Raw genomic sequence first — 24778 nt, 5'->3', positions numbered from 1 at the left:
TGTTATTTCTGGTTAAGAACTTGTTAGGACTGACTACACTCCACTAGGTCAAGGTGAAATTAAGGTTACCACTGATAAAGGTGACAATAAAAAGGTCTCAAAAACTTTAGTCAAACATTAATTGCTGAAAAGATTAATATTTCTCACCAGAACCGTTGGCCAGCACAGTCTCCTGCTCAGTCAGACCGCCTATCACCATGGCAGCCGATGATGTCACTGTAGGTTGCATTGACAGGCTGGTGAGTGGCTGGATAACCACATTGGCAGGCATTGTGCTGTCTGCTGATTGGAGAGTCCCAGCATGCTGGGGTAGGTTAGGGTCTGCAGGGAGTTGCTGAGTGAGCACGTTACTCTGTTGTAATGTTTGCTGCAAAATGCTCGAATCAATCTGTAGAGAGCAGTGTGGGAGGGGATTGAAGAAAAGTCTAGTCAAATAATCAGATATGGGTCAAACAAAGAGTCGGCTTGCTGAATGACATCAATACTGAGCAAATGACAGGCACTTAGTCCCTTTACCAATAGGTACATCAATACTCAAACCTTTAAACAATCTGAAGCTTAAAAAAAAACTGAAATCTATTTACATGCATAAAAAAATGCAAGGAATGGGTTTATCAAAGAATTGTTCAAGCTCAGAATGCAGGCCATTCCTGCTAGCTGCTTTAAAGATCTCTTATTCCCTTTGCTCCTTCCTCTGTAATCAGCAAATTTCTCCTATTCAAATATTTATTCAATTCATTTATGTAAAAACATGATTCGCTGCATTAGAATATTTCTTATCTTCCCTCTGGCTCGTTTGCTGAATATCTTAATTTGCAACAAACAGGATGCTGGAGGAACTCAGCAGGTCAGGCAGCATCTGTAGAGAAAAATGGACAGTTGATGTTTTGGGTTGAGATCCTGAAACATCAAATATCCTTTTCTCTCTACAGATGCTGCCTGAACCGCTGAGTTCCTCCAGCATCTTGCTCATTACTCCAGATTCCAGCATCTGCAGTCACTCATGTCTTCACCTTAAAATATGTGTCCTCTGATAGTAAAATGGTTTCTCCTCACTCACCCTATTAGTAGAGATCACTATAACTCCATTTGTAATGCTGCAATCACACGCACTAAAATATTAATTTCACAAACACATCCAACTGTTAATGGTGCATTATCAGTTCTTGATAGGTGTGGCTGGTAGGCAATGTTGATAACATATTCATGAAATTTAATTCTCTGCCAGCTAGCAGTTTTAACCCTGTTCTCTGCAGGTGAGGCAGAAACCCCGAAGTAATCTGGCACAATGGCATTCAGCCGATTACCTAACCCAGGTATGAGATGCTGGTAAGGAAAATGAAAAATTCACACTGGTGCACCTGGGGGTTTATTTCATATTTACTCTAACCCTGATGACACTTACAAGGGCTGCTAGCATGCACTGGCTCCTTTTCCAAGCCTGGCAAAGAATATATTGTATGTGCGATTTGGCCTTAATTAGTATAGCTTCAGGCGAATAGCACGAGTAAAAGCTGGTCACTCCATGACTATTCAACAGCTGCAATTTTGAACAGTCACACTGCAAGACGAAAAACAGGTTTTGCACTATGGCTGAGGTCACTGGGACGGTTTTCATGCCACAATCACATGTCCAGCAGTAACAAAAATGATGGAGTCGGGTTGGATTTCCCTTGTGGCATGGAGAAACAGAAATGGTTGCACTTTTGCTCTACTCAAGGTTAAATCCATCTCTAACTACCCAGCACTGCTTCATTGCAGCATTACGAGAACAAATTTCTAGGCCATAAGCTTTTAACGCTCATCCTTGAAGAAGCTTTTTAGAGTAACAGAGATGTTCTGGGAGGGAATTAGGGCATAGGCAACTGAAGGCAATGTCACTAATGTTGGGACAAAGACAACTGGAGATAGAGATGTAGCTATAATTTTTAGTTCCCATTTCAACTTCACCTACTTAATGGAAATGAGGCTGGATCCTCACTATTACATGGACTTTCGAGCCATCCATGAAGGTTCAAGGATTGCTATCTCTACGCCTGCATACATTGACACCCCTCTACGTGTTGTGTTTTTCAAGAATAGGAAAAGCAAGATACCAATGAAACTCCTTGTAACAGAACCTGCCAAAGCTGGGTGGGTACATTTACATCAATGACAGCCTTATAATAATGCAGATTTATAAGCTTCATTACAGCAACTTTTATGGCAAACGCTATACCTGTAGTGTGATGTTGTTTATATTGGTGGGATCAAGGCCAGAGATCTGGACATTCTGTCCAACCAGGTTAGCAGAGACAAGCTGCAATTGGATTCCTTCAAGAATGGCGAAGCTGGCATCCGTAAGAGATAATGTCAAATCACCTCCCGCTGCCAAAAAAAATCAAGAAAACAAATGTGTATTATGTGGTTTGGTTTAGCAGGTATAATAAAATCTGATCAGATGTTTGCTGCAATTGACATTTGCACCCTCTTGATCAGGTGCTTGATTGTGAATATTAATATTGCCATCAAATAATTAAAAATATTACTCCAGTTACATTTACGGTCCATTAATTAAAATTGTTTTAATTACTTGCTTTTAGTGATTTAATTACAATATCTAAATCCTCAAGTACTAATGCGATGGACTAAATGGTCATCTTTTGTACTGTTTAATTTTATGACTCAATTACAACCAACATTCTATGGTATTATGAAATACATTGAGAGATTAAAGTAATTGGTGCTTACCTGACATTGAGGATGGAAGTGTGGCTTGTCCAACTAACCCCGGCTGGAGAAGATTCTGATCAAACTGATTGGCCATGACACCATTATTGGCAATGCAAACGTTTGCATCAGCAGTCGTCAGCAAGTTAACAGGCTGCAAACTCTCTGTCGTTTGGCGAGTTACAGGCTTCCGGATTTTCTTCGGCAGTGAGGTAGGCTTAAAGTGAGATTGTATGTGGCTCTTCCTGTGTCCTGATGTCCGGAAACGCACATCACAATGAGGACATTTGAAAGGCTTTGCTCCAGTGTGTAGACGCATGTGAACTTTTAAGCTACCTTTGGTCGAGAAGGGAGAACTGCAAACATGGCACTTGAAATGCTTCTGACCTGAATTTCAAAAACAAAAAATACATTTTATATATTAAGGACATAAAAGGGCAAAAATAAATGCAAACATGTAATTTGTTAAGTGTCAGGCCAGGAATGTCACTGCAAATAAACTAATGGATCTTAAAATGTACTGTTAACTTTCCTGTTAGGTTGATAATACAGCATTGCCATGAAGTATTCATAATTTATGAATTCTCTAAAAATGAATTTAAGAAATGGATAGAATTCCTTAGCTAACTTATCCAGTTTTGCTCTCCTCCATACTAATCTTTCAAAGGAATACTTTGCAGCAGTGGTCAGATTAATTACTGCTTCCTACAGATTTTTTGCCTCAATGGCACCTATATGTGGTATGGTCCAAAGCTCACCTCTGAGGGAAGCCAGAGAATATTTTGCTGGGGAAGTTTTTAAATCTGACAGCAATTTGGATCTTGGACTACAAGCAGCTTCACAGATTTATTATTAAGTACCTTATAGTAGGCTCACCTTTTTTTAAAAAAAACAATTCATTGGAAGTGTAAAACTTCAGCAGTCAAATCACATTTTATAATCAAAATCATTCTTAAATTTACACATCAAACAGCAGAGATTCCAAGGTAACAGCCTGTCACACAGGTCATCAGATTTTATTGCTGGATCCACAGTAAAGTACTGGGACTCACTCTAAACAAGATACTTGCAAAATAGATTCATTATGGTTTGAAGTAATGGGGCTCATTTTCTTATTGACCTCATGTGCATACTCTTAAAACTAGCTGATTATTTACCTTGAGTAAGACATTTGACTGAAGTGTCTCCAGGATATCAGACCAAGTAATTGAAAGAAATGATGGGGGAGATAGGGAGGAAGGGAGTGCAGGGGGAAGGGGAAGGAAAGTGACTGCTTTAGATCTTGGGAGCCTATTGTAGCCATGAGGTGGGGTGAGCAGAAGAGAATTTAATTTTAAAATATTATTATGGGATTGACAGTTTAATTAACCACTTAATGTCACCAGGAATCAAAATCAAATTTGCAATTAATTTCATGGGAACTGGACAATGAATATGGTGGCAGAGTGGTTGAATTACTGGATTAGTAGCCAGAGGTCTGGAGCAGAGATCTGGAGATACAAATCTGAATACCACCACAACAGAATTTAAATTCAAGTAATTAAGCAAATCTGCAAATTAAAAAAAAATGATGGATCTGCAAGAGATCAATAAACTATTAGATTATTATAAAAACCTATTTGTTTCATTAATGTCCTTCAGAGAAGGAAAAATAAAATTTTCTTCCTAGTGAGATCAACTAATGTGATTGACAGTTCTATGAAATGGTATAGCAAGCTACTCAGCGCAGAGGATAACAATGGATGAACAATAAATTGCCAAAGTCCTGACGCCATGAACATATATAGCAAAAGGCCAGTCAATCCCTCAGTCTGCTCTGCTATTCAATTGGATCTTCATTTTAGACTGTCCCTCAGGATTGAACACAATTTGCTTCCCTCTGATGCGGTGGGTTCCGAAGTGACTGATAAGACCAATAGGCAACTTGCAGGTGCTTTGATAGGTGGGGTGGGCAGTACCTGATGATTCAGGCAAGTGAGTGGTTTATGAGGGGGTGCACTCGTGCTGTTTATCCAGGGCTTCTTTCTTTCTCCCAATGCAAGATTTTCCCGAATGCTCCTCCACCTTGAGTGGTCATGAGCTCAGGATTCCTATTGCACTTTCAATCAGATCACAGATAATCTGTTACATACTTCCAAATCCCCAAGTAAACTCACCTCACAAAAAACTTAACTGTGAAGCTTCCTTAGTGTGAAGAAGTGCATCCTCCCATCAGCTCTAACTGGCTCAGGTCTATTTTTAACACTCGATACTGGACACGTCCAACAGGAAACAACTTTTATTCATTGTTTGTCCACATTTTAGCCAACAAGTTGCAGACCCAAGGATAATTGTGATGGAATTGAATCATTAATTCTGTTACTATAATATCATCACAGCATATCATTGTGATGCCTTGACTGGTTCAGAAATTTAGATTTTCCAAGCTCTCTTCTACTTCCATTCTTAAGCTAAATGTTTAGCATTAATCCTAAAATTACAGCCATTAACCAGTCTAAATTTAAATTTAACTGTATAATCCAACGAGCACTGCTGTCACAACCATCATCCTACTTCCAAGCATACTTTTACTACATTGTGGTCCAGTATGGCAAATCGAATGTGTAGTAATGCAAGAAGCTGCAGAGAATAGTGGACATAGCCCAATGCATCACTGGCACATCCCTCCCTACTATCTACATGAGGTGCTGCCTCAAAAAGGCAACATCTATCATCAAAGTTCCCCAACATCCAGGCCACACCATCTTCTCGCAGCTACCATTGGGCAGAAGGTACAGAAGCCTTAAGTCCCTCAACACCAGGTTCAAGAACAGCTACTTCCCTTCAATCATTCGGATCTTGAAAACTCGCACAACCCTAATCACTACCTCAGTATGGTAACACTATGACCACTTTACACAATAATGGACTTTTTTTGTTCTAATTGTGTTCTTCCTTGTATAATTTTGGTTAATTTATATTCTTCTTCCAAATGTCGTGCCTCTACTGCTATACGCCTATGATGCTGCTGCAAGCAGGTCTTCCATTGTACCTGTCCATGCATGTACTTGTGCATATGACAATAAACCCAACTTTGACTTTAATAATGTGGAAATGCAGTTAATGTTCACCTGCTTTTTCTTTCACTTTCTCTTGGAGGAGCTAACTCACCAATACAGCTTATGACTGCTGCATTAATCACACTAGGTTCTTCAGGATGTTAAATTACAAGACTGCTCATCGTGTGCTCAACTACTCTGAAACCGCATCAGTCAATCTACTGAGTCTCAATGCAAACACTTCTCTGCATTCCAAAAATAAAACTGAAATTAGCAAATAAGTTTATGATCTACTTTTTAAGCAAGAAGGTAATCTGAAGTAGTTGGTTCATAAAATGCTCATTCCTTCCAATTTCAAGCCACTAAATACCCGCACCACGACGTAAATTTGGCAGCATGGTAGCACAGCAGTTAGTGTAACGTTATTACAGCGCCAGTGATCGCGGCTCAATTCCCGCTGCCGTCTGTAAGAGATTGTACGTTCTCCCTGTGACTGCATGGGTTTCCTCCGGGTGTTCCAGTTTCCTCCCACATTCCAAAGATGTACGGAGTTAGTAGGTTAGGGTGTAATTGGCAGTGCGGGTTCATTGGACCAAAAGGGCCTGTTACCATGCTGTATAAATAAAGTTTTAAAAAAAATTGAAGTTTTTGAACCTCAGCTTCAGGCACTGGCAATAGTTAGCAGAAAACTGTGGCTTCACTACATAGTTTTCCACTTAGCTTAACAAAAGAAAGTCACGGGCCATGTAATTAGCACTCAAAAGTTTATAAAGTTCAGCATGAAAAGCACTGAAGATAAAAATAATGTTTTATGCACTAAATGAATCTGCCCAATTCTACTACTTCCAAACATTAATGTCCTGTTTTTGTACAATTAGCAAACAGTGTTTGTATATTTACAGCTTAAGCAGAACACCCCTTCAGAATTAAATCTCTAAAAAAAAACCAGACGCCATCAAATACTGGTCTTTCATGTGGATTCAGCTGTCTGTTCATTTCCAATATAACAGCAGCAGCTTGATTCCTTTTGGGAACAGATACATAACAATCTCCCCAATGTGGCACAAAAAGGTCTGTCAGAAATAGCAGAGTGGTGAGTCGCAACTGGAATGTGTCAAACCAGTAAAATAGATGTTGAGTCTCAGTGCAACGATATGTTTGCTGCTGTTGTGCATGTTTCTCTTTATAAGTAAAATAAAATCAATGCAATCTGCATGAGTAGCTAACGCAATAACACCTCAAATAGAAATACAACAACTTAAGGAATGAATAATTAGATTTAAGTTTGCAAATGCAAGCTTTCCAGTTAGCAGGTCTTCTATAGCTTCCATCAACCACAAACATCTTTTTATATCCACCTCTTGCAACAACTTAATGGAGAAACCAGCACTAACCTGTGTGAGTTTTTAAATGACAATCCAGAGTGGACTTCACTGTAAAACTCTTCCCACATTCATCACACTTAAAAGGCTTCTCTCCAGTATGGATTCGTATATGCCTACACAGGATGAAAGAACACATCTTACTATTATTATCTGGATACATTTCAAATTGCTTCTTTTAGAAACTATTAATTTTCAAAAAAAATATACAATGAAATTACCAAAAGCCATTAAATTCCCACATACAAGCTGGTTAGATAGTTAATGGATGAGATACAGTTTGAAACACGCTTTTTGGAAAATTCACCCCTTTCAGAGAATTGAAAATACTGAAAAAATATTTGGAAATAAGGTAGAAGTACGAAAATAATCTTCTGCTTCTTCCCCAACACCTTTATAGAGGTGTATTGACCTTTCCTCCACCCCTCTTTCCCTATGTCACTTCACTGGTAGAAAGTAATACGGTGCAGATCCATGAACAGAAACTTATTGGGTTCTCTGCCCAGTAGCTGTTTTCTTTCAAAATGGTATAAATACAGGTGAGTAAAATAAGAGACACTACAGAATGGCTCCTCCAACAAGTACTGGAATGACTCTCATGCTTGCTCTAAGTTGAAGCTTGCAATGTCAGTCACATAACAGGTAGTGACTGGGTATTCTAATAAGAAAATTGGATCCAAAGTAAGTGCTGGTGTCTTGTTACTCCTCAGCAGAAGGCCACAGCATACCCTGTTTAAAAAGACAGCACAGATCTAATAGTCTTTCAAAATAAGGGTGACCGAAGGATGACAGAAGATCGCAGAAGTCATTTTATTTGCAGAGGATTATATTTTCTTACTATATAGCAGCTCATTTTACTTTCTTTAAATTAGAAATGCTCATCATTAAAATCACTTTATTGGGGCAGGAAAATAAAGATAATATGGTACAGGAATAATAATTACAGATCAACTTGTTCATTATGATGACATATGGACAATTGATGCTTAGATATTGAATTATCCAAGGCAACAATAAAAATTAATGAACCATGCAAGCTTTAAATCCTGAATACATATTTTAATCTACATTTTATTTTACTTCACAAGCCAATTAAGCAAGATAGCTTCTACCAATTAAACAGGATAATTAACATGTTCTCAGCGCTATTTAACATTCCTTCACCCGTTTTTGACTTTTCCATATTTCCCCTTGATACCAGATGCATAAAGCAGACTTACAGTAATAAAGACAATTTCAATACTGATAGATAACACAGCGTTTCCAAAACATTAACTTTGGACATCAGTAAAACTGTTAATTTCAGAAACCGCACTCACAACTCAAGCTAATGAAAGCATGATTTTTTTTTAAAGCATGTTCCCAACTCTGCACAGGAAGCAAAAATAGAGGACAAAATATTAAAGGGATTGAAAGATGAAAGGGGATTTAAAAATAATTGATTCAAGGGCAAAAGAAAGGTATGTACACATGATTAGGATAAAAAGAATGCAAGTTATAACCAATGCAGCAGAGGATAGAGGAGGGAGAGAATGCAGATTTACAAGATGTAACATAACTACATTTATTTAACTTCTGCCTTCCATATTCATGTTTGTCAAAGCTATTCTGACACCTGACCATAGTGTCAGCTCAACACTTCAGGTGTGCAAAAAAGTGGTTCAGAGATATTGTAATTTGCCTCCTCTGCAATTGATTAACTTCCCTTTATATGAACTCCCAGCATAGTATGTGCACGATAAACTATAGGAGCTCCCCAGATTACACATGACCTGACTTACGAAAATCTGACTTTACAAGAATTCTTCCATACATCTTTAAAGCATTTTTCAAGATAGTAATAATAATAAAATATTTTGTGATACTCACTAATGACTGGATGCAGTATATATTCCACTAGTTTAATTATTATAAGCAGTGTTGGGTGAATATTCAGTGAAATGAAAGAATTGTATCGTGCAGGTAAAGTGATACATTATGGGTAGCTGTAGAAAAAGGATGTTTCTGACTTATGGAGAAATCCGCTTGCAGACAGTCCTCAGGAACAGAATGCTTACGCAACCCAGGGACTGACTGTGCTTTGAATTGTTGTGACATAACTAAACAATCATTTAACACAACATAAAACCTCATATGTGCAATGAGAGTAATGTTTTTAATGGCACTGGCTGAAAAACAAATGTTTATTGGTATTCTGTATTACTCTATAACTACTGGAACTCCACCTGACTACCGACTTTCTAACTTCCATCAGGCTATCAAACTGGGTATTTCATTGATGTGTAAGCCCAGATCACATGCTTGTATTGTAGAGTGGGACTGTACCCTTAGTTTAATAAAACCAGAACCAAAACTGATATTGAGCAGCATGTTACAGATGCACTTTTGTATACCAAAGTCAAAGAGGAGAGAATAATCTACAAAAAGAGTATTGAAAAAAAAACTCAATTGGAAGTATCAATTCTCACCTAACTAGGTCACTGGGCTTTTTGAAACTCTTGGTACAAAATGAGCACTGATTTGCATGTTTGGGCTCCTCTTCCATTTCCATGTTCTTATCCTTGATCTCACTGACACGGTCCTTCTCTGCTGCCGATTGGACTAATACTTTTTCAGAAACCGTGGCATCTAATCGCGTTTCAGTCTTTGCCAGTTCTGCTGTCTCTTCTTCTGTAAATGTGATGATCCCAATCCGGGGCCTTCGCACAACAGGTCTCTCTAGGTTTTCATCCTCGTCTATATGTTTGTAAGGTGAAAGGAGAAAACATTCTTTTATCATATTTAAGATACTCCACCCTGAAAACAGATTTATATAGATTGCCAGTAGATTTGTGGAAATGACAAGCCTTTACAAGTTAATAAAAAAAAACAGAAAATGCTCAGTGTGTCAGGCAGCATCTATGGAGAGAGCAACAGCTAAAATTTCAGGTTGGTGAACTTTCATCAGAAATGGGTCTTGATGGCAATGACCTTTCTGATAAAAGGTCATCAACCTGAAACATTATTTCTCCCTCCACAGACACTGTCTGTTTACTGAGCACTTTCAGCATTTTCCCGTTTTCCAAATTTCCAACATTCACAGATTTTTGCTTGTTAAATTTCCATGAATTATTTAGTTTGGAGCCAAAGCATTTTTATGCTGAAACATCAATATTGCCGCGTAAAAGCTTCTTGAAAGAACCTTTTACTATTGTTAAACAAACCTAACCATTAAAATTCTTCCAAATGCTTAAAATTAATTCTACATGCTATCTATCTTCAAACTTCCCTATTCTTTATTGATCACCCTCAGACTCTAAATATTTAATCATCCTGCTGCTGGTTCCTTTCATCATTTCTAAAGTCCATTTGGCAAGATAAAAATTATGGTCAGATGCTAGTTATTAATGAAGAAGTTAAAAATGGTTGCACTTAAGACACTGCCTTGAGGAACTCCTGCAGTGATATCCTGGGGCTAAGATGATTGACTTCTAACAACTGCAACCACCTTCCTTCACGTGCAACATGTCAAGCCAGCAGAGTTTTCCCCTCAACTCTCAATGACTACACATTTACCAGGGCTCTTCAATGCCACACTCAATGGCAGGCACTCTCACCTCTTTCTGAAATTCAGCTCTTTGGTCCATTATTTGGCTAGGGCAGAAATGAGTCCTGGAGTAGAGTGGTAGGGGATGGAGGTGATGCAACTTCCACCCGTAACTCCTTCCCACTGATAAAAGAACATCATAGTGTTAAGACAAAGCACTTCATACCTCCTACTCCTGCAGTTGTTTGATGAGCTTTCATGTGCCTTTTGCAGTGAAGTGATGTTCGGAAAGTATCATCGCAGAATGGGCACTTGAATGGTCTGAGGCTGGTATGGATTACCATGTGCCTTGTAAGGCTCCCATTGGTGGTAAAGGTGGCATCACAAACATTGCATCTGTAGGCTTTAATACCTTTAAACATATACAGACATAATTCTATATGCCAATAGATGTTAAAATAAGTTATCACTTGATTCAAAAATACTGATAAAAGCACAAAAATTGGTATTACAAATCACAGCAGTTAAAAACCAAAATATCAATACAATACAATGCAGGAAACCATTCAGCCTTTCATGCCTTTTCAGATTCATTGAAAGAACTACTCAATTAGTTCTACTCCTTGTTTTTCTTTGTAGCCCTTCAGTTTTTGTTTTGTTCCAGGTATTTATTGAAGTTCCCTTCCAAAGTTATTTTTGAGTCTGCTTCCACCTAACTTACATTGGTGCAGTTATTTTAGATTTTAATTACCTTGTCTCATGTTGATTTCCAAGTGAAAGATGGGTAGATCAATTCAAGAGTAACACTATTCTGATTCACGTTTGATTTACTGTTATTTTGTTTGGTCCTGCATAGCTTTTTATTTAATGAGAAGCCATTTTTTTGTTTTAAGAATTATATTGACAAACATGAAGCAATTCACTCCTAAAAATCAGGGATCAAAAGGGTATGGAGGAATAACTATCGATAATCAGCTAATTCCAATTTTCAGATAGACAAATTAGCTGGCCAGGGCTTTCATCACGAACCAGAGGGGGCCTTTTTCCTTCAAGAGCAAATTGGGATCAATGGACTCAAAGGCTCCATTGCTAACTCTGCCACTACTTGCATTGCTACAACGAGTTCCTCAGCTTACCCACAAACTATGGCAAGTACAAATGGCTCTCATTTATCACACAGGTGTTTGTGAAAACTAGCCACATTTCACACTGCATTGGCTGTAAACCACCATGTGCTGTTCTGATGCTACAAAAGGCATTGTACAAATACAAGCTTTTTTCTCTTGTTCAACATCAGTTTGCCCAAGCCATTCATTACCTGTATGCGTTCGCTGATGTGCTTTCAAAACACCTGAGGATACAAAACACCGATTGCACTGAAGACATTTGAAGGGCTTTTCACCTGTGTGCGAACGTACATGTTGCTTTAGATGGCTTGACTTCTTGAAACCTTTGGTACAGAACTCACACCTAAGGAATACAGGAGTGGGGATAAAAAGTCACTGATAAATACTGCACTTGCCTTTTTAGTATCTTTAGAATTAGAGATTAAAAGGGAACATTGGAAAAATAAACATTAAATTGCATGCACATGAAGACTGTGAGAACCAGGAACAGAAGTAGGTCATTCACCTCTCAAGCCACTATTTAATATCATGATTGATTTAACCGGCCCACCTTATCCCCATAATCCTCCATTCCCTTACTGATTAAATATCTCAGCTTTGAATATATTCAAGGATTTACAGTTTTCTGGGGCAAGGAATTCCAGAGATTCATGACCCTTTATAAGGAACTCTTCTTTACCTCAATCTTAAATAGGCATCCTCTTATTCTGTCACTACACTCTCTGGCCCTAGACTCTCATGAGGGAAACATCCTTACCTGTCAAGCCCCCCCAAGAATCTTAAACATTTCAATAAGATCACTTCTCATTCTTCTGACCTCCAATATGTGCATACCTAACAAGTTCTACCTTTCCTCATAAGACAATCCCTCCACATCTGAGATCGTCCGAGCAAACCTTCCCTGAACTGCCTTCAATTTCAGTTAACCAGCTAGTATCAATAACGATGACTATGAAACTACCATATTCACTCATTTCAACTAATATCCAGCCAGCTCACTGATGTACTTTTGGAGAGGAAATGTGCCATCCTTTCCTGGTCGTTCTACATGTAACTTCAAACCACACCCAATGTGGATGAATGTTAACTATTTTCTGAAGTGCTCAGATGATTGGCTAATAAACATTAGCCTTTCTAGCAATGCCTATGTTCCATGAATAAATTTAAAAGGGTCACAGCAACGAGGGAGTAAACAATTCACAAGGCCCATGGGCACAAGTAGACCAGGAGCTTGGCAGTAGGGGCATCAGGCTCTGTACTGAGCAAGGGGGAGTTGGCTTGTTTTTGAGAATAGTGTGGGGAAAATATCAGCATAGGCTTCACATTGGGATTCATATATTGCAATCTGGGTGGAATCTGGTCTCCATTACCTCAGATGGAGGCTCTGATGAGAGAGGAGTCCAAAAAAAAACAGGTCCAAACATAGAAAAAAAATTAAACACAGATGTGACCTGCGCTAAGGAACAAATATACATTGGTGCTACAATAACTGCAGTATAAAAAGTTTGCCACATTTATACTACAGAGTTCACATCAAGTTCATTTACAGTTTCCACTCACTGCTGCACCGATTTGAATGTTGGCAGGTAGAAATCCCATGGAAACTTTATAGAGGGTAGAAATGGATCAGGTTGGACTTCTGGGCACTGCTTTGGCCTGCCTTTGACACCCGTTTCAAATCCCAGGAGTGGGGTGACTGGAAGGTTTAAAGTGATTGTGGTACAACTCAAGTGCATGTTTTGTTGAGATGGCAGATATCAGATGATTAAGCTGCTGTTTTCAAGAGGACGACACAACTGCAGTGGACAAATGTTGACCAGGACACCAGTCTCAAGGATCTTCAATCAAAATATTTCACATCCGTCCTCCCCTCATCTACTGTGTATTTCAAGTAACTAACAGCACAATCCTAAACTTTCCTGAGCAATGTAACAGAATTTTTAATGTCTGCCTAAAGGGGCAGAAATGGACCATGGTTTGAGGACTCATCAACCAACATGGTAGTGCCTCAATTGGAATTATGGGGTCAAATCCCATCTCGAATCCAGGAAATTCTGACCTAAGTGTTACCATGAAGCCAAGTATGACACTAATGGTAATATTCACGGGGCAATATGGCCAAAATCTTATCCCTAAATTGGTCAACAGCAAATATATGCCTGGCATCTCCTCCGGCCAGAAAGAAGGGCCCTTTTTTGAGATCAGTGCTGTTAAAAGAGAGAAAATAAGTACAGTAGATGCCTGTGAGGAAGTGCCCAGCATACTGGAACACACAAAACATTTCACTGTAACTAACCTGTATGTTCGTCTGACTTGGTCCTCATTATCAGAATGGAATGCTGAGCGATGACTTTGAAGATGCAAGGCTCCTGGTGACGGCTCGTGTAATAGTCGTGTGGCCTGCAGAGTGCACATAAGAGCAAGGAGAATTCAATAAATATCAGCAATGAAACTTCATCACATCATTCAATAGGAAAATGTTATATTATGCCCATTACAGAGCCACATGTTGCAGAATTACAGTACAAGGGAGATTCAGCCTTTCTACATGGGGAATAATTTTACTTATGTAAATACAGAAAATTATGCATTGCCATAAGATGCACGAGGAGACCATTCAGTCTGTTGAGTCTATGCTAGTTCTCAGGAGAATCCCACTGGTCCCATTCCCTCATTTATTTCTCTGCAAACTATTCTCTCTCACATGTCCATCAAATCCATCCTAATTCTCTGCCACCCACCTATGCTTAGGGGTAATTTACAATGGACAAATAACACGTCTTTGGGAGGAAGTTGGTGCACTAAGGAAAACCCATGTCATCAGAGGGATAATGTGGAGACTCCATACAGACAGCACTGCTCAGGATTGAACCAGAGTCACTGCAGCTGTGAGGCAGCAGCATTGTCTGTTGTACCACTGTGCTGCCACACATTCATTTCACAATTATGGACTGGAAGATTTAAGAAGAAAACTCTAGTAGGATCATACAAGGTGATGAGATTTTGTAGTGAGCCAACAAATATTTGGATGGTTTATATTACCGAGTACATAACACCTTTCATACTCAAATACTGAAGCACTAATTGAAGTAGCTTGATGTGCCCGTACACCTATTCCCAAACAAAAAGTCAATCATAAATGTTCCAGGTACCTCAGCATTTGGGAATGGGATCCAATTTCCAAATTTACAAAGCCCAGTGTATAAAAATAGTGCTTCCTCAATTCTCCCCTGAGCAATCTAACTTTCTATCCCCTCATTCAGGATTCCCCTGCCACAGAAAATTGCCTCTTGGTGTCTATTTATTAAATCCTTTTAACATTTTGGTCAGATCACCCCTCAATCTTTTGTTATCGAGAAAACTAGTAAAGATTATGCAACTTGAATATAATTTAAACCCTTCATGCAGGAGAACTTTCCGTCCATCAAGCAGAGTGGTGGACTCTGCCTAGTATATCATGGGTACATCCCTCCCCACCACTGGTAGTATCTACAGGAAGTGCTGCCTTAAGAAGGCAACATCCATCATCAAAGATTCCCCACCAGCCAGGCCAGGCCATATTTTTGCAGCTACTATCGGGTAGAAGGTACAGAAGTCTGAAGTCCCACACCATCAAGTTCAAGAACAGCTACAGGAAGTCCCCGACTTACGAACGTCGGTTCTTAAGCAGGCCCAGCCCCTGATCCTACCACGGCGACTGTACACCTTCTTTGGCCCAACCCCAGGCCAAGTGCACATGTGTGGCTGGGGAACCCCGGGCCAAGTGCGTATGTGCAGCTGGGGCCACGTGCGGCTGCAATCCCTGGCCCAAGTGTGCACGCGCGGCCGCGATCCCCGGCTCAAGTGTGCATGCGCGGACACTGTTCTGAGTTACATACAAAATCAGGCTACGAACAGTCTCAAAAACGGATCTCATTCGTGACCCGGGGATTTCCTGTACTTCCCTTCAACCATTTGGTTCTTGAACCAACTGGCAAAACCTTAATCATTACAGTTTAGCAATTCTATGACCACTTTGCACTAAAATGGATGTTGCTTTTTATTGTTCTAATTGTGTTCTTTCATGTAAAAATTGTGTTTATGTTTTTCTTGTGAACGCTGCTTATATGATGTTACGTGCCTGTGATGGCGCTGCAACTGTTTTTCAATGCAGCTGTATATACATGTAAAAAAAAACTTTATTTATATAGCATGGTAACAGGCCCTTCCTGCCCAACGAGTCCGCACCGCCCATTTAAACCCATGTTAACCTACTTATACGTCTTTGGAATGTGAGAGGAAACTGGAGCACCCCGAGGAAACCCACACAGACAAGGGGAGAACATACAAACTCCTTACAGCGACGGGAATTGAACTCCGATCACTAGCACTGTAATAGTGTCATGCTAACCGCTACTCTGCGCTACTGTGAATAATTAACTTGACTTTGACCTACTTCAATGACCTGTTCAACCTTAACTGTGTTTGGGAAATTACGTTAGGACACAAAAAAAGCATTCAATCCAAATTCAATGAAACATAGATGCTTCTGGTTTGGCAGAGCTGCTCCTTCAGAGCTTTTGTGGGGTGTTTTTATGGGTCAGCTTGTATTTACCATTTCCAAAACTAACAATGATTTCAAACCTTCATAAGGCTATAGGAAAAGATTAAACAAGAGAGGTACAAGGAATATGGTTTAAAATTTCACCTGTTTAATACTCACCACATTGATACTGTCTGTGGTAGGGACCTGAAGCAGGCTCTGCTGGTGGTAACTGGGGGTTAGAGCTTGTGACTCCAAACTACTTGAATCCTGTAATTGTTGCACTGTGGTAAATTGACTCTGCTGGCCAAAGCTATCTGTGATGGTGAAACCTAACACAAAGGGTAATAAGTTTGTCAGCTTGTGATCACACAAATTTATGCTTAAATGACAAGATGAAACTGTCAACTTATTGTTCAAATGCAAGTAGACTTCTAAATCCTGTTGGATTAAATACAGATTGTTGACAATTGGACTCACTGCCAGGAAGCAACTGATTCTAGTGTTGCAGAGGTCACAAATCATAAAAGAATCATGTTGTTTGTAACTATAATCCAAGCCTCAAAACAGTTTGGTGACACAAGAGACTACAGATGCTGGAATCTGAAGCAACACACAAAGAAGCTGGAGGAACTCAGCAGGTCAAGCAGCATCTATGGAGGGAAGTGGATGGTCGATGTTTTGAGTCAAGACCCTTCCCGAAACATCCACTGTCCATTTCCCTCCATAGATGCTGCCTGACCTGAGTTCTTCCAACCCCTTTGTGTTGCCTCATAACTTAGTTTATACCCTTGAAATTATCTCCTGCTTTTGATTTCAGTTTGCAACCTAATTCTACCTTCCTGTAAAACTCCAATTCATCACAGGTTGCGTGGAATTCCCTCCCTAAACCTCTGTTTTTTTCTTTTATGACTTTCACTGAAGCCTGCTCCTTTGGCCAAGTTTTTGGTTACACCGTAATATCACTTTCTGCGGCTCTATGTCATGTTTTGTTTGTTGAGACCTTTTAGGTCTCTCTATAAATGCAAATTGTGGCCATAAATTAATCCTAGAGAGTTTATTTTAGAGAACGACATCCTGTTTTAAAAATCAGTCTCTTAGATTAATAAAAACTCTAACTCAACACACAAAAATTTTATGGAGGCAACGATGCAGACATTTAGTATTGCGGAACAAAGGAAACTTGGAATGCATCCTTATTGATCCCTGAATGTTTTGGGTAGAGGTAGATAAAATGAATAAGATCCAGACTTTATGATTGCTTTTATTGGCCAAACCATAGAGTACAGAAACAGGGTAGACCATGCTAGAACCATGTATTAGTCAGGCCACAGCAGGAGTGCAGTGCATAGTTCTGGTCAGTACACTATGAGGAGGATATATACACACACATATATATAGATATATATACATACATACATATATACACAGACAGACAGATAGAGATATAGAGACTGATAAAGTTTGTGGTGAAGATAAAGAACTTGTTTCCTTAACAGAGGAGTCAATAATTAGGGGGCAGGAGGAAGATTTAAGTTAATTAGGTATTAGAATTATTGGGGAATTGAGGAAAACAAGCTCCATTTTTGGCTGGCCTGGCAACAAAGGCCCCCTTTTATGCCACAAATTTCTATGATTGATCACATAAGTAGTCTCGCACTTCCCGAGAATACAAATGTCCTTCACTACGCAAAACACGTGCAACAGCAACAAAGAACTAAAACCTCAAATAATGTGATAACTCCAACAGCAATGAGAGTCTAGTACAGTACTCCCCACTGGTCCCGACTGTTAAGCCTGCATTTAATTCTGACATTGCTCAGGTTAAGCTTACACTGCTCCATGGCAGGTTTCATTAACAGCATGAGAACAGTGATTCAGGATAAAGTCTCACTTCATTAGGAACATTAGGTTTGTCTGGAAGTGTTAACGTCGTTAAATAAAGATAAATAAAGATCAACATCTGCATTAGACATAGAGTAACATAACAGGCCATTCAGTTCTACAGGTCTCTGTTGTTTAGCTTCACCCAACACTTTCAGTTTAGCTGTCTAATCCTTTATCCCTCTTAAGTTGATATAGCTTCCCATTAACTGAGTTTCCCTAGTCGCTGGCTCAGACAACTTGTCCCGAGCACACAGCACTGCACAACTTCAACCACTAATTAGGTACTCATTTAGAAATATATACTACAGGAAAAACGTATAACAGTCAGCAAGAAACAGAGGTGCCAATATGTAGAGAAATTACATAGAGATGCAAGAGTAAAAGGATTATAGTGATGGAGGACTTCAACTTGCCCAATATTAACTGAGGTTGTACAGGGGGGTGAACTTATTACAATGCACCCAGGAGAGCTTGTTGAGCTAGTGTGTAGATAGTCCTACTACAGAAGGTGCAAATCCAGACCTAATCTTAGGGAACTCAACCACGCCAGTGGTTGAAGTTTAAATGGGAACACATTTTGGAGATAGTGACCACAACTTTAAGTTTCAAGATGGAAAGGGATAAGGATTTGAAAATTAAGGTCCTGAACTGGGAGAAGGCAGATTTCAATATCGTAAGACAGGACCTCACAAAAGTAGAATGGGAGCAGTGACTTGTAGACAGGTCAGCATGAGCAAGTGGGAGTCATTCAAAAGTGAAGTGATGAGCGCCCAGGGTCAAATGCATTCCCATGAGGGTGAAATCTGCAGAGAACAAGTGCAAGGAACTCTGAATGGCAAGGGATACAAAGGGCTGGATACAGAACAAAAAAAGGAATATTGTGGCAGATGTAATGAACTGAATGCAGAAAGCACTTTAGCAGTACATAAAGTGTAGGGAGGTATTTAAAACTGAGTGCAAGATTAAGGACAATCCCAACGGATTTTACAAGTCTACTAAGGGCAAGAAGGTAACCAGGGAAGGAATAGGATTCATTAGGAAACAAACAGGCAATTTGTGGGTGGAGCTGGAGGACGTAGGTGAGGCTTTAGATCAATACATCTCTCATCTGTATTTGCCAAGGAGAGGGACACTGTAGTTAGAGAACTTGGTGGAGGTAAGGGTGAAATTCTAGAACTATATCATTAAAAAGGAAGTATTAGATGTCTTGGTGGATAAATCCCAAGGGCCTGATGAGATGCATCCCTGGCTGCAATCTTCCCTGAATTACCTCCAATGCAATTATACCTCTTCTTAAACCTGAACACAGTGCTCCAGGTGTGGTTTTACAGTTGAACAAACAGTACAGCTCAGGAACAGGCACTTTAGTCCACGATGTCTGTGCCAACCATGATGCCAATTTAAACTAATTCCATTTGCCCGCACAAGGTCTACATCCCTCTATTCCCTGCCTGTTCATGTGCCTGTCGTAAATGTTGCTGTTGTATCTGCTTCTATCACCTCCCTTGGTAGTGCATTCTAGGCACCCGCCACTCTGTGTTGATAAAAAAAAAATTGCCTCAAATCTCCTTTAAACATTCCCCATTTCATCTTAAAGCTATGCCCTCTAGTATTTGATGTTTCTACCCGAGGAAAAAGACTCTGACTACTTACCCCATCTATGCCTCTCATACACTTCTATCTTGCAGCCCCTCAGGCTCTGACGCTCCAGAGAAGATAATCCAAGTTTGTCCAATCTCTCCTTATATTGTTTATACTCTCTAATCCAGGCAACATCCTGGTGAACCTCTTCTGTACCCCTCTCAAAAGCCGCCACATCCTTCCTTTAATGTGGCAAACTGCACACACTACTACAAATGTGGCCAAACCAAAGTTTTATACAGCTGCAACATGACTTGCTAATTTTATATTCAATGCCCCAAGCAATGAAGGCAAGTATGCCATATGCCTTCTTTACTACCCCATCTACTTGTGTTGCCACTTTCAGGGAGCTATGGACTTGCACCACAAGACCCCTTTGTGTATCAATGCTCCAAAGGGTACTGCCATTTATTGTTTACTTTCAACTTGTGTTTGACTTCACAAAATGCAACACCTTACACTTGCCCAGGTTAAACTCCATCTGACATTTCTTTGTCCATATTTCCAACTGATCTATATCCTGCTGTATCCTTTGACAACCTTCCTCATTATTCATAACTCTGCCAATTTTTGTGTCATCTACAAACTTACTAATCTTCCCACCAGCACTTTCATCCAAACCATTTATATACATCACAAGCAACAGAGGTCCCAGCACTGACCCTTGTGGAACACCACTGGTCACAGACCTCCAGTCAGAACAACACCCCTCCACCACTACCTTCTGTCTTCTATGGCGAAGCCAAATTTGAATCCTAACTACCAAGTCTCCATGCATCCTACGTCTTAATCCTACCGTGAGGATCTTGTCAAATGACAACATCCACTGTTCTTTTCATCAATCAACTTCATCACCTTCTCAAAAAATTCAATCAAGTTTGCAAGACAATGACCTCCCCCATCCCTCCACAGGGCCATGCTAACTATTCCTAATAAGTCCATGCTTTTCCAGATGTGTGCAAATTCTATCCTGAAGAATCTTCACCAATAATTTCCTTACTGCTCGGCAAGTTAGGCTCACGAGCCTATGATTGATGCTGGGGCCCTTACTCATGTACATTAGTGATTTGGATATGAATGTGGGAGGTATGATTGGCAAGTTTGCAGATGACAAGAAAATCGGCAGTGTCATTAACAGTGAGAATAGTCAGACTACAAGACGATATTAATCAGTTGGTAAGATGAGCAGAGCAATGGCAGATGGAATTTCATTCCAATAAATGCAAAGTGATGCATTTTGGAAGGTCTAATAAGTTAGGACATACACAATGAACAGTAGGACCCTAGGGAGCATTGAGGAACAGTGGGACATGGTGCACAACTCCATGAAGGTGGTGAAGAAACCATGTGGGATACTTCCCTTCATCATCTGGGCCACAGAACACGAGAGCAGGGAGGTTATGTTACAACATTATAAAACATCGGTCAGGTCATGGCTGGAGTACTGGTCACCACATTACAGGAAGAATGTGATTGTGCTGGAGACGGTACAAAGGAGGTTCACCAGGATGTTGCCTGGGATTAGGGCGTTTCAGTTATGAGGAGAGAATAGATATAAAGGGTTTGTTTTCATTGAATGAAGGAGGCTGAGGGAAGATGATACAGATATACAAAATTATGAGGGGGATAGACAGGATAGATAGTAAGAAATTCTTTTCCCCACAGCAAAAATATTTATAACTCACAGGCATAGGTTTATGGTAAGAGCAAGAGGTTTAGAGGGGACCAGGGAAGACGTTTTTTTTACCTACAGGATGACTGAAATCTGGAACACACAGCCTCAGTGGGAGATGAAGGCAAGTACTCTCACACATTTAAATAAATATCTAGAGGAACACTTGAATCACCAAGGTTTAGAAATGGGATTAGTATGAGTATTTAATGGTTGGTATGGACACGGTGGGCCAAAGGGACTGTTTCTGTGCAGTATGAGTCTATGACCCAAAAGAAAACCATACACATTTAATTACTTGAAAGTAGTAGAGCCTCAGAAAAATCAATAATAATGCATAAAATTTGTTTCTCCCCCCCCCCCCCCCAGAAAAGAGTACAACCTTGGGTTAGGCTCTGTTGGTCAAAGGCCTGCTGTGTTATAGCTTGTTGATCAAATTGGCTGATATTCTGCTGCAGGGTATGATGCGTGGTCACAAAGGAGTCTGGAGTAGGAAAATAAAGAAAGAAAACAAGGCATTTAAAAGTAGTTACAAGAGTAGATTAAAATAAATACATTACACTGAATTGTTTGCAAAGAAGTTATTTGACCCAATAGTTCATGTTGGCATTTGTTTGCCTCATGAGTTGTTTCCTCGCATCTCTCTTTCATCTCACAGCATTAGCACATTCATCTATTCCTTAATCCTTCACAGGTTTATTGAACTTCCCCTTGAAGCTAGCTATGTTATTAGCTAGATCTATTTCACACTCGGGGTAAAAGAAAATAATTACATTGGACATTTAAAAACATAGAGATGAACACAATTAAACAACACAAGACACCCAATGCTTTTAATCCTTCAAATACATAGATCTGGCCTCATGCATTTAGCTAGTAAGAAATTGCCAATGTTCCAGCCAGCAGGGATTTAAATTTGAACTGAATCAGAGCGTGATCCATACCCTCTCAGCCAAGAAGGTTTCAAGGTACTCAGAGTATAGTTCTCGATGAATGGACTTAAAAGACTTGCCACTGTGTTTAACAGTAGCTTTTCTTGCACAGTGCCAGTAAATTTGTTTTCATTAGTGTCTTCAGCTCCATCTGGTGGCATGGATCAGAAAAGGAAATTTCTCACCCAAATTGGTGCAAAATTATAGTATTCCGAGTGAAAGATAAAAGGGAAACACGAGGAAAAACTTTATTTTACACTCATTAGATATAATCTGAAACTCACTGCTTGTAAGGGTGGTGGAAACAATCCTGCATTTGTGCCATTCTGAATCTTCTAAGCAGATACAGACCCTCCCCAGCTTTTGAACGCCCGACTTATATACAGCCCCTACATATGAACTGGCATTTGGGAGACTGGCAGGATGGATTTGCCGACCGTTGTGGGCTGCAGGCATCTACTGCCGGCTGAGAACTCAGTTTGCAGCCACATTTCCAACTTGTGAACTGTCTAGGTTATGAACAGTTCTCAGGAACTGAACCCTGCTGTAACTGGGAGGACCAGTGTAGCAAGAAAAGCATGTACCATTCAGCTTTGCTTTAGCTTAATTCTGCTACTTCATTGAATTTAGCACTCATGAGCAGGGCAATTTCCCCATCTGTGAAAAAAAAAAGCTGCACATGCTGAAAATCTGAAACAAACAGAAAATATTGGAAACACTCTGGTCTGGCAGCATTCATGGAAGGAGAAAAAGATTTATCATTTCAGGTTGAAGCCCCTTTGTCAGATTTAGAAAAACTGAAAACAAGTTGGAGACTCAAAAGACTGCAGATGCTGGAATCTGGAGCAACAAACAATCTGCTCAAGCAGCATCTGGAGCAGGGATAAAGGAATTATCGATGTTTCAGGTCAAAACCCCGCATCAGGACAGAGTGGAGAGGGGAAACAGCCAGTATAAAGAGGAGAGTGGGTGTGGTGAGGCAGAGGCAATTGGTGGGGATATTGAAGGATCATGAGCAGATCCAGCCAGGTAGGAGAGGGGGAGAGGTGGGGTTGGGAGACATGATAGATGGCAGACAGGAAAAAAGAGAGGAAGATGGAGCCAGAAGGGAGGTGGGGAGGGTGAAATTGGAGACAGCTGCAAGAAGGTGATAAGCAGGAACACAATGGCTACAAGTGGTTTTAAGTTGCAGAAAGGGTGGAGGCAGAATGTACATGGCAAAGGGAAGCTCTGATAGGGTAACCTACAGCAGAAATGACTATTTGACATCAAGTCTGAAAGGCTGCAATGTGCCCAGGCTTGCTGTTGCTTGGGTTTACAATGGGCATTGTTAGAACAGTGCAGGAGGCCACAGTGGAAATGGCAAGTCCTGTGGATCTCCTACCAAGTTGGGAAATCAGGATCAAAGTACTCCTTTCAATTGAAAAGATAAACAAAAACACATTTCTATCTTTCTAATCAGCAATGTTGTTCAAAAAAGTACACAGAGTTCAAACTGTTATGCAACTTTCCCAACCTTACCTTCATCTTGTACAAGCTGCTGGTCTGTAAGCTGTTGGCCAAGCCCACTTTGCTGAGACCCCACAACTTGCTCCTGACTCAGGCCTAGCATGGATTGCTGGTCAGCACTGATTGTTGAAGGCTGCTGTAGTTCATTTGCCTGAATCTGAACTTGTGCCTGCCCAGTGGTTGGGTCAGTCTGCTGTTCCATAGATTCGACCAAGCCGTCGTCATCCAAGGGTGCTGCCTGCTGCTGTTGTTGCTGCTGCTGCTGTATCTGTTGAGCAAGCTCATACCTGCACGTAGGTGGTACAGGATTGGAAAAAAAATGTTTGATATCTGTACACTTGATTTTCTTTCTGGTAGTTATGGCACTGGACTATATATGGCTATGAACCTACAGATTACATGTTGGCTCCAGATAATAGTTCTAAGAACCCAACTGATTTACTAAAGTTCAGCAAGGAAGAGAACCTGCCATTTCTAATAAGTCTGACCTAGAGGTAATTCCAGACCTGTGTTATATATGGCTCAGAAGGTGATAAGAGATGGAAAATAACTGTTGCCTTATTAAGCATATTTTAAGCAACAATTATACATTTCCTTCATCATTGCAGCTTTAACGACATGAAATCTTATCTGTGCATCAACGTCAAACAGTCAATGACTTTTGTTCACTTGACTGTGTCTCCCTCTCCAGGATAGGATAGTCAGTCTAAACCATTTAATGCTACATATTACATCAAATTATATAATAAATCAGTTGCATGCATCACATTGTTCAGTGAGTAGCAGTCTCACCCAAAAGCAGTGATTGGTTCAAATCGCATTTCAGAGATCTA

General features: G+C 40.0%; 1 protein-coding gene across 1 annotated transcript in view; it reads right to left on the bottom strand.

The window, feature by feature from the left end:
- Positions 1 to 24778, bottom strand: part of LOC127574224 (zinc finger protein 236-like) — a 97672-nt gene that overhangs the window by 19334 nt on the left and 53560 nt on the right. The window contains exons 14-24 of the mRNA XM_052023043.1: positions 23958 to 24232; positions 21887 to 21988; positions 16485 to 16636; positions 14079 to 14182; positions 11974 to 12125; positions 10882 to 11067; positions 9598 to 9865; positions 7142 to 7245; positions 2731 to 3096; positions 2219 to 2367; positions 148 to 388 (exon numbers count right to left, since the gene is read on the bottom strand). Coding sequence (XP_051879003.1) covers positions 148 to 388; positions 2219 to 2367; positions 2731 to 3096; positions 7142 to 7245; positions 9598 to 9865; positions 10882 to 11067; positions 11974 to 12125; positions 14079 to 14182; positions 16485 to 16636; positions 21887 to 21988; positions 23958 to 24232 — 2099 coding nt within the window. The remainder of the gene's footprint in view (positions 1 to 147; positions 389 to 2218; positions 2368 to 2730; positions 3097 to 7141; positions 7246 to 9597; positions 9866 to 10881; positions 11068 to 11973; positions 12126 to 14078; positions 14183 to 16484; positions 16637 to 21886; positions 21989 to 23957; positions 24233 to 24778) is intronic.

Source organism: Pristis pectinata, chromosome 9 (genome assembly GCF_009764475.1).
Source record: "Pristis pectinata isolate sPriPec2 chromosome 9, sPriPec2.1.pri, whole genome shotgun sequence".
NCBI lineage: Eukaryota > Metazoa > Chordata > Chondrichthyes > Rhinopristiformes > Pristidae > Pristis > Pristis pectinata.
This window is presented reverse-complemented; position numbering and strand designations above follow the sequence as displayed.